This window comes from Cebidichthys violaceus, unplaced genomic scaffold (assembly GCF_023349555.1).
Source record: "Cebidichthys violaceus isolate CVI_PGR_0920_01 unplaced genomic scaffold, fCebVio1.0.p SCAF_10, whole genome shotgun sequence".
Taxonomy (NCBI): Eukaryota; Metazoa; Chordata; class Actinopteri; order Perciformes; family Stichaeidae; genus Cebidichthys; species Cebidichthys violaceus.
Window position 1 is genome coordinate 6,907,097 of NW_027176263.1, and position 10,767 is coordinate 6,917,863.

The 10,767-nt window shown below is 42.6% G+C and overlaps 1 protein-coding gene across 2 annotated transcripts in view; it reads right to left on the bottom strand.

Annotated features, from left to right (window-relative positions):
- ercc6 (excision repair cross-complementation group 6) overlaps positions 1-10,467 on the bottom strand; it is a 15,954-nt gene extending 5,487 nt beyond the window's left edge. Inside the window, exons 1-13 of one of the 2 annotated variants that reach the window (XM_068723179.1) lie at positions 10,396-10,467; positions 9,659-9,864; positions 9,290-9,518; positions 8,967-9,087; positions 8,733-8,847; positions 7,033-7,753; positions 5,460-5,591; positions 4,583-4,741; positions 3,496-3,631; positions 3,071-3,241; positions 2,648-2,824; positions 853-969; positions 270-365 (exon numbers count right to left, since the gene is read on the bottom strand). In XM_068723179.1, the coding sequence (XP_068579280.1) occupies positions 270-365; positions 853-969; positions 2,648-2,824; positions 3,071-3,241; positions 3,496-3,631; positions 4,583-4,741; positions 5,460-5,591; positions 7,033-7,753; positions 8,733-8,847; positions 8,967-9,087; positions 9,290-9,518; positions 9,659-9,854 (2,370 nt within the window). In that variant the 5' untranslated portion in view covers positions 9,855-9,864; positions 10,396-10,467. The other variant, XM_068723188.1, reaches the window with a different exon arrangement.
- Positions 10,468-10,767: the final 300 nt, after the last annotated feature.

Below are 10,767 nucleotides of genomic sequence, written 5' to 3' on the forward strand. Positions count from 1 at the left end.
AAATTAATTCCACTGATGTCTCTTCAAGGTGTTGTGTGCATAAAAAATACACACAAATGCCTTTGAGCGAGAGAGGTGAACTGATATTCATCAGTTAGGAGGTTAAATAATGAATAAGGCATGTCTTGTTCCTGGAAGTCTTCTACTTGGCGGAGAGTTTTGCTCTTCTTGTCTTTATAACAGAGTGTGGGTCAAACACTAAGAGCCCAAACTGAAGACGCATAAAACAAACAGAGTGAACCCGTTTTAACGATGAAAGCGAGGCTTACCTGCATGTCCCCGTTAAGCATCTGGTAGACCTCTTTGGAATCTAAAAAGCTCTGATAAACCTGCCGCTGGTCCTCTGTTAATCTGCAAAACAGAACCTACACATATATACACACACACACACACACACACACACACACACACACACACACACACACACACACACACACACAAAGCAGTGTAAAAGTGTGTAATAAGCAATGAACATCCACTTTAAAGCCCTTTGATGAAGTGCAGTGTGAGAGGACAGAAATTAGATGGAAGCAACGTGTTTTTGGAGCCACTACTGTCCCGAGGGACTGATTTAATGAGCTGAAGTGGACTGAGGAGTCAACCAGCGTCAGCCGCGTGGACAGACCAGGGACCAGCCACCTTAATGAATACCTGCTCCTTTTACTTTACTAGGACTTTATTAGCTGGCTTCACCTGACAAGGGCCATGCACATTCATCAAATACTCCTTAGACGTGGCACATACAGTCACATCCAATCAGATAAACACCTCCCCAGTTAAAAGAACCAGGCGTGAGAGGCGGTTCGATACTTAGACAGGACAGGGTCAAATGTCCTAGAGTATGATGAATACCTGTTCATTTTTGTCAGGTAAGGAGAGGTTGGCCTTGACATCTGCCTTCATTCTTCTGAGCAGGTAAGGATTGATGGTGTCCCTCAGCACGCACGCACACTTGAATGCTGTTTGGACCTGAGAAACAACAAAAACAAACTGCTTTAAGACAAAAGCAAGATTCAGTTTGAGGTGTCAAACAGCCACATCAACAGTCACACCTGTCAGTGTGGATGTTTCCTGAGGCATGATTGTCGTTTAGTCCCTCCTCTGCCCCCTCTCATCACCTCCCGCATGTTGCTGTCCCTCTCAGCAGCACAAGCCATTAAACATGGATCAGAGTGCTGTTGGTCTCGAGGGACAAAGCCCTCTTCTTTCATCAGCACTACTAGCCAGCTCCACTGGAAACAGAGGGGGGAGCTTCGGTCCCACCCCCACCACTAGGAGCCCCAATGCAAATGTCCTGCTACACCTCATCCAGAGTCAGTACTTAGGGCCAGTTAGCCTTTTAAACTACACTCACTGGGGGTCCACAGAGAAATCAAAGACACCCTCTGCAAAGCTGGAGGGGACAATAACGTGGTGGGATTTTGGGCTCAGTGGAGGTCAGAGTGGAAACGAAGAGGAGGGCAGCAGATGATCCAGGGATCTCTGTACAAGCTGCCGAGTGGATTCACATGGGGATGCAAACACATGCTTCAGTAATGGATCCAGCGTCCACATGCTCATCCACATGCGTTCTAACATACATCTATTTGTACGTACACATGAATGAACGTCAGCCGAGGGCCTGCTTTGCTGTTCTGAGAATTTCGAGAAGAGGATAAGGCAGTAGAGCTTAGCCCTCTCTGACCATTTAATAACATTAATAATTAGTAAAGGTTTTTATTATCGACAGCGGAAGAAGCATCAATAGCCAGCTTAAATAATTAAATCCATACAGTCAGTGGGTTATTAACGATTGAGCACTAATGACAAAGGGCTACAATTTAGCTCACTGACTCTCCACTTTAGCCTCTCCCTCTCTCCCTCTCTCCCTCTCTCCCTCTCTCCCTCACACACTGGGGATGTACTGGAGTTCCTTTGCATGGACCTACATTATCCTGCACTGCACTTATTGGCTCTGTCGCTTCACCATCTCTCCTTCTGACTTGCTTCCATCCAGCTCTCCAAAATTGTGCAAACATGCATGTGCGTGACTAGTGTTGTCACGTGACTCTTTGGCCCTTCATCGCTCCCTCCCTCCTTAGGCTAAGATTTACTTATAAGTAGGGCTGTATCGAATAGTTAAAATAATTAGTAATAATAATAATAATAATAATAATAATAATAATAATAATAGTTAATAATAGTGATAAGCTTCATTCATAGCATTGACATTTAAATTCTAAATCAACATTTGAATGCTGAGCAGCTTTTTTTGCAAATAAAGATTAAGCTACACCAATCAGTGTTTCCCTTATATTCATTCTTCGGCAACCCTTTGCAGCAGAATTATGAGCGCTGCTTCTAAAATTTCACACGATCATTTATCCATTGCTATATATTTCCAGTCCACAACGGAAATAAACATTACATATTTTTGTGTTATTCTGTTCAAATTTTGAATTTTTAAATGAAAACGGCCAATTTAAATCAAATTGTACAATTCAAAATACAAGATTAAGCACCATGATATCCTTATGCTCAGTCTTTTTTACACCTGGTTTCTTGATGGATTTACTGTACTTCTAGCCTTCGTAGTTAAAAAATGGGCAAAAAGATTATGGAGCAGAATTTAAACAAATTCTAATTTTGCATTTGTGTGTTCCAGTACCTGCACAGGTGAGGCATTGCTGTATCCTCCCATGGTGATCGGCACAGAGAACTGCTCCATGAAGACAGGCAATGTCCCCAGTTTGCCGGGGAAGACAAAGTCAAACAGAGACCATAGCTCCTTCAAATTGTTCTGCATCGGAGAGCCTGACAGAATGAACCTGTGGGGAGTGCGAAACTAGAGAGAGGGAAGAAAGAATGTATGTTAGGTATCATAAAAGAGCGATGTGATGTCCTAACGGGTTCGATGTTGATGTACAAGAAGGAAGAATGGACGTAAATAGCTTCTTCTAATGAGAGGAATGTGGAGTGTGTGAAGTTTAAATGTATTCACGAGTAAAAATAGTTCTTATTGTATGCATGCTTCCAATGTTGTGGTTAGAATGTGTGTGTTCATGAATGTGTCAGTGTTTTGAGACAATACCTGCTTGCAGGCAGTGGTAACTCCAGCATTTGGATTCCTGATCTTATGGCCCTCATCCAGTATAATGTAGTGCCAATCGAAGCGCTGCAGGGTGTCTTGCATATTCCTCACAGCTGAATACGAGGTTATCAGGATACCATGACATGCTGCTATCTCTGGAATAAGCTTTTCCTGCAACAAATAAAAAACAACAACAAATAAATAATTACAGTTTTTCATCGTTGCGATTTGTAACTATCTCCGGTAGCTTGAGCATCAAGGTAGGGCGTCTACTTTAATGTGGTTTAAGGAGAGCGATGAAGAGGGGACAAGGTTAGGAGATAATGCTGCAAAACAGACCTCTAGTGCCCCCCAGAGGAAAAACAGACCCTGTAGAAAACTTAATTATGAATCTGAAAATCCATCTCACACAAACACACAATTACCTTGTTGCTGGTGAACGAGCCAGTTTCATGTAGTACAGCCACTCTGAAAGGAGGCCACCAGGTGTGGAACTCCTTTACCCACTGGTGCATCACTGTAGCCGGGCACACGATGACCGTCGGACCCAGACCAACATATCTACAACCAAACAGGACGGAGAGGTTTACTTGCAAACCTGCGATTCAGATGGGCAACAAGGGAACTCGGGGTTCATTTCACTTTGGATAACCTCAGCAAATTTCATTAGCAAATTACACTCATCATTTTCTAAACCAAATTATAGAAAATAAAGGCTTTTCCCATTAAGTGGAAATGCGCTCTGCTTGCATGTAAAAGGTGTTATGCATTAAGGCATGAGGGAATTAGAAGAAGCTGAGTGTCCAGGTACAATAATGCAGCAGAATCCTCCAACTACAAAGTCCACCTCCACTGCTCCATATACTCTCTGTGAATGAATCTAGGGAAGGTGCATGGATCCATTGGACATGTGCTCAGCTCCTCTGTGAAGATTTACAAGAGCTTTGTCAAACACAGACACTCATAAAGACACACTAATGGGCTCGTATGAACCTCTGCCTGGTGGAAGCTATTGATACTTGGCCATAATTGAGTTTGCAAGCAATCAATTTGTGGGCGTCTATTCTAGACAGAGTATTGACCATCAGGGAAGCTCCACCTCCCAAATGTACGAGTGTCGTTTGTGCAGTAAAACCAGATTATCACCACAACTGCGACATGTTATCCATGGTTGATTTGTTGCGACACAACTGTTCTATCCCCAGTTCAGGAGTCCAAAATTAATTTTAAGTGTTCATGAAGACAATCACTCTACTATAATACACACACACACACACACACACACACACACACACACACACACACACACACACACACACACACACACACACACTGTCAGTGTTTTTTCTGATGTCTGCAGTAAGAAAGTGAAGAGTCTGATAATTGAAACATGTTTAATAATTCAGATGAAGACTCTCAAGCAGAAATCCCCCTAATCAAATATTCATACCATACAGACACACAGTCTCTGGCCACAGTTTAGTGTGTGCGTGTGTGTTTGTGTGTGTGTACCTGTAGTTGGATCCTCTGGTCCTCAGTTTGCTGTAGCTCAGTCCAGCCAGAAAGCTGATGACCTGGATGGTTTTACCCAATCCCATTTCGTCTCCCAGGATGCCGCCCGCCTGCTGACAGTGGAGTTCCCACAACCACCGCACACCTGTCTGCTGGTACCTAACAATGTGATAAACACATAAGCAAATAACTAAGAAACCCTATGCATGACAGCAACTAAGGACATCCAAGTGCACAATGTACTGTATGTAATGTAACGTACTGTATTTCAACTGAAATCTGGTTCAATTACGCTTGCCAGTAAATGACCCAATCCATACCAGCTAGAGGAATGATCGGCTTGAACTTGCAGAATGTCAGTTTCCTTAAAGTGATTAATATAGTACTTATTAAATCCATGCAAAAAAACAAAACAACGAACAATTTGTAGTAAATTGGGACAAATGTGGCGCTTTAAGAAAGACAAGGCCAGCAAAGTAGCACAAGAGAGTATCTGACCAGATACAATGACAATCACAGGTTGGCTTGGCAAACTATTTATCAACTAGCGAAACTCAAAGTTGTCACAGTTCTTCCTAAAAGTGGTTTAAAACAACAGACCGACACAATTACATTACCAATGAATACGAGTGACCTAAAGTAGCAGTAAGTGAATCAAGTTAATGGTGTCTTGATCAAATAATCGTTGGTTAATCATTACAGTTTAAGGACAAAGGTGTTTAAAAGCTGTGGGTGTGTAATGGACCAAGACACCAAAGAAAGTTCACAGATATTTTTTATACACTTATTATTTTACGGCTATGAGTCATATGCTATTACGTCCTTACAACATCTGTAAATAATTGAGCTAACTCACAATGTTTCACAATGAACTTACTTGTAAAGTTTTTTCCAGAGGAAACCGGGCACTTTGAAGCCTTCGTCAAATTCTTCATCACTATCGTCGGAAAGCTCCTCACCTCTTTCTCTCGTCGCCTCCCTTTCTCGAAGACGCTGTCGCCTCCATCTCCTAGTAAGAGAATGAGCACATGATAATGAAGTACATCAAGGGGTAAAATGCCTTCTTCTATTTTACTTTGAAGAGAGGGAGGAGGGCGCTTCAGTCAATATTAGTGAACACAGGCAACTTGCTGAGCTTGACATCAAATAATAAATCCCTGCTGATTGATATTGTGTTATACATCCACAATAAATAGATGTGGTAATCCAAAACTCAAAAAAAAAAAAAAAAAAAAAAAAAAAAAAAAAAAGTTGAACATTTTAAATGAATTCAGTTTCATGTTAGATTTCTCTGTCTATAGGCATTAGCCCTGTAGTAGACTGGTGACCTGTCCAGGTTATGCTCTGTCGCTGTATGCATACTGGGATAGGTCCAGCTACATACACTAGATACATAGAGAATGGATGGATATTGCACTAACTGATATATTTTAAGTCTGGCCTACACAGGTGCGTGGATAGCAAATGTTTTGAGTTGTTGGTATTTCCCTTGAGGGGTGGAACATCTACAGCAAAAAGGGAAATGTAAAGAACAGTTTTAATGGTGCAGTAGAGAGGGCAGTTAGAGGCACAGTCGTCACGCAGCAAATGAAGATTGATACAGACAATTAGTAGTGCGAGTTCCCCAGAAAGGTGTGAGGTGGAGAGGATAAGAATCCATCTTCATTTGGGCCTGGTCCTGTCACCCTGCCACAAAACTGGTCCTTTAGCTGGGCCTGGGAGACCACACTCTCTAATTAAGTCAAGACTAAGCATTGGTTCAGTTAATTACACTTTTTCTGCCCCCACTCCACCCCTCCACTACAAATACCGCCCACTCTAATAATATCATTCCTCATATAAGCTAGCCTCACCATCCACACTGTGTCTATGCTGTTGAATTGACATTCAATCACTGTAGTGCAGAAAAAGGACACATGCCAACACAATTTATTTGGCAGCTATAAATATGAAATCTCATTAGGGCTGCTCTTCCATTAATTTGAGCATTAGAGAGAGTGAGTGTACAAAACCATGTGCAGGAGGATAATTAGGCCAGTGTGAGAGCAGAGAGAGAGAAGAAGAGCAGGGAGTGAATTTGCTTAGTCAAGAAACAGCTGCCAATCTCATCTGGGATTAACTCTCCTTCTGCACTATGGAGCCAGCAGAAAGCGACTGCTTTTCGCCTTAACTAAAGGGAACAACAATAGCACATTTGCACCGCTGCCATTCCAAATGTGAAGCAAAGTTAAAGGCTCAATCTGGTGTTTGTTGAGCCTGTGATTTACAGGCCCGGATGAATGCTTTCTCTTTTGAGGAGGACTTGCTGATGAAAACTTTTTGCACCTTTGCATCCAACAATAAATCCAAGAAGAAATCTATTGTTGACAAACCGTAAACAAATTATAAAACTGGGGGTCAACACAATCAATCATTTATAAAAGTTTTTAGCACCAAGTGCATAATCATACCTTATTCTCTGTCTGTAGTACTCCACATCTCCATCATCTTTGTTTTTTTTGTCTTTACCCTTCACATCCTCCTCTTCATCCGAACTCTCAGGGCAGTATTCTTCCTCACTCTCCTCTTTTTTCTTTCCCTTCTTCGTTCCTTTCCGTTCCCTTTTCTTGTTGTATGGTTTCAACTCATACTCGTCTTCATCATCATCCTCCTCCCCAAAGCCCTCCTCCATGGCTTCTCTCTCCTCTTGGTCAGGATCAACGCCTTCATCACTGGGCAGGTACTCTGAAGCCTCGCTGTCTGTCTCCTCACCCTTAGTGTGAAGCTTGCTCTTTGGTTTAGGGAGCCATGGCTCAGCCTTAGGCCGAGCCTTAGGATGGGCCTTCAGAGCTGTTATCTGAAGCTTTCGGATGCGCTTCTTCATCTTTTTGTCCTTGGAAGTGGAAACAATTATATTAGTTTTTCCCTTGGCTTTATCGGTGCTGAGTCCCGAGCTCCTTTTCTTCTTGAGAAGAGGGACTCTCCTCCTCTCAGTAGCCATCTTGGCCTGGTCCGCCAAGTACAGGTCAAAGGCAGAGTTTTCAGCAAGCATCACTTTTCGAGGCTTCTTTTTTTCCTCCTTCTGTGGGATTCGTGTTCCAAACGGAGTCATGTGACCTTTCCGGATAAGCTCCTCCCATTCGGTCTCCTGAGCAGGCATAAGCATGCTGCCCAGTGTGGATGGCCCGGCTTCTGTACAACGCACACATTAAGCAGGGTTAGATACAGTACCGTCAAGGATCAGTTGAAACTAGCAACATTATGGATCAATGTTTTGATTAGCAGGTCCCCATTTTGTTTGCCTCTTGTGCACTCACATGAGGTTTAAAATGTTGTTGTTTTTATCTAGTTGTACTCTGTGAGAAAGGAAATGCACATAACACATTTGTAAGCCCTCAAGGATGCATACAAGACCATTTGGTGAGAAACACTGGATGTTAACATAACCGTCTTGTTTACAAGAAAACTCCACAGTGCCCCTTTATGTGTGCAGCTATATTTGCATGTTTGTTTAGTTTTGTATCTCACAGTTCTGTTGAAATTCCCACAATAAATGTACTGGTTTTCACTTCCATCCCACCCATTAAACAGCAGCAAGTGGAACTATCTAAGGAATCTAAGGGTACTGCAAACAAAGTGAACTGTGTTGAGTGGCAACACATAAACTGGAGAAAAAAACAGTTCAACACTGTAACCCAACTTTCAGTGTTCAATGTGGAAATGTTTTGCAGAACTTTGTGGTATTTTTCTCATTACAGATCACATCTTTCAAAACCGTTGCCATGTATTTTGGAGAGTGTGTCTTGGTGACCAGCTGAAGATGTGACATATATGAACAGCCATCCCTGTACTGTACAGAGTATTTTAATCACCCAAAATGTATTCAAACCTTTGCTTACAATCTTCTATGACAATTCCTTAAATGAGGAATGACACAAAATTGCCTTCTTGGCTACCATAACTGCAGCTGGTTTAACGCTTTGCATTGTTTCCATTTCTGCTTTGTTTCGGTACAATTTGGCCAGCGCTGAACATGACCCTAGTTTCACATTATCCATAGAAAGCAGGGAACCAGCACTTTCTTTTGCCTTATTGTTTCCCCCATTAATGACTGGACAATGCTTTTAGTCAATTGAAAAATTGAAAAATGAATCACAGAAAGAAACCTCACCTTCCTCTCCATCATCCTCTGCCAAAAGCTCAGCCTCTACTCTCTCGGTATCCTCTCCTCCCAGAATGGCCTGAAGTCGCTTTTGTTTGGCTTTGACTTTCTTCAGCTGTTTCTCCTGATATAAAATGTGTTTTTATCATTAAGACAATCATTACCAACGTTATGTCAATGTGACATTATCATGAAATTCATACAATTGTAATTTAAGGGTTTGTCATATTTTGTGTTTTTTACCTTATTTTCTTTCTGTCGTTTGACAGATTCAATCTTCCGACTGATATCTTTACTGGAGGTAGCATAGGGAGACAGCTGCTCGATAATCTTGTTGATTTGTTTCAGAGACGCTGTGACGGACCTGAAACACACACACCATTAAAAAAAAAAGAGGAAGACTGTTATTTGTGCTTTTAATTGTCAAGAGGTCATGAATTCTACTGCAAACATGTCTTATAGGAACCTATTCTGATTTTACTACAAATATTTTGCCAAGAACAATACCTGGAAAAAACAATAAGAATAAAAAAGGCCTCTATATTAGTGCAGCTGTTGTCCTTTACCTGACATCATCCAGCACAGAGTGGTATTCCTTCTCAGCCTCAGCTTTAGCAGCAGCCTGATTGGCCTCCTGAATTGCCTCGTCCACTTGCTGAAGGACCCCTTGCTCCAGGACGTCGTGGTCATACACAGCCACACCAAGGCCCTGGAGTTCATTGGCTCCAGAACTGGCAGATGCTGCTTGAATACGCAGTCGATCAATCTGCAGCAAGGCTCCAGACCTCTTACCACCTATACCCCACCACAGATGACAACACATGGAATCACAAGAGAGCCAGGAGTGAGTCTTAGAGTTTAATCGTGAATCAGTTTGACGGCTATTCAAGATGTTCTTCCCTGCTGTCTTATGGTGCAGGAGTTGCGTATCTCACCGCTGTTGCCCTCCCCAGGTCCAGTGTTGGCAGGATAGGCTGCAGCAGCCTCGGAGCCCTGAGTGTTTTCAGGGAAAGAGCAGACAGCTGAGCCCCCTGTAGACCCATCCTCGTCAGTCCCTCCCGGGGTAAGGGCAGCACTGGCAGGGCTGGAGAGACAGGAGGACACCTGGTCCTCTGAACCGTCTACAGGCATAGTGATGTAGCTGCAAACAGAGTCAGTCAAATGTGTCATTCACATGTCAAACTGACTATCTAACGTTACGTCTCTTCTAAGTCCTGGGTTTACTTTGGAGATAAAATGTTTACTTAATATACTCATTGTGGGATAACGTAAGCTTGCCTCTAACGGTAGCTTGAACGTTGGTTAACGTTAACTGACTTTAAGCGACGTTAGTTATCCTGACAACGCGTAACGTTAAGCGTAGAAAGGGGGACATTAATACATCTACTGAAACAGTTACCTGCTCTAGGAAAAGAATATACAAAAAGAAGAGAGGTACATCGTTGTAACGAGCACATACAGTTGCGTTAGTAACAAGTCTCTCACAGATGCCCATTGTTTACGTGGCTAGGCTACCCTGCTAAGCTAACAGTGAGTCGAGCATCATCAGCAGCCGGTCGGTTTAAATTAAACTACCAACAGAAATAGACTCACATGACAGGGAGTTATCAGTTTGGGTCTAATGTGTCACATTAAACCGAGCGTCGAAGGAACAATGACAGAAATTACTTACAAAACCGGCAGTTACACAACATCCCTGCCTTGGTTTATGTGATGTTGTGTCGCTTCCGATCTTCGTTTCCGGTGCCGGCGTGCTGTCTGTTCAGCGAGTAACCTGCTGGACAGCGCCATCTGCTGGTGCATAGCGGCATGAGGCTCTAGTCCTGTAGATGGCGCCACGAAACCACTTCTTTTAGTAGAGAATGGAGGAACTCACTTCCCCAGTCCAATGGAAATGTTTTAAGTGTACCACATTTTGACATGTTGTGTTTGTGTTTCACATAATCAGCTTCGGAACCAGTTAGATGCAAATTTAAGAGTTGAGAAGAGTGTTGGAGTTTTTCCTTTTTCGCAATCAGGGTGCAGTCCAGCCAGATTTCGCATA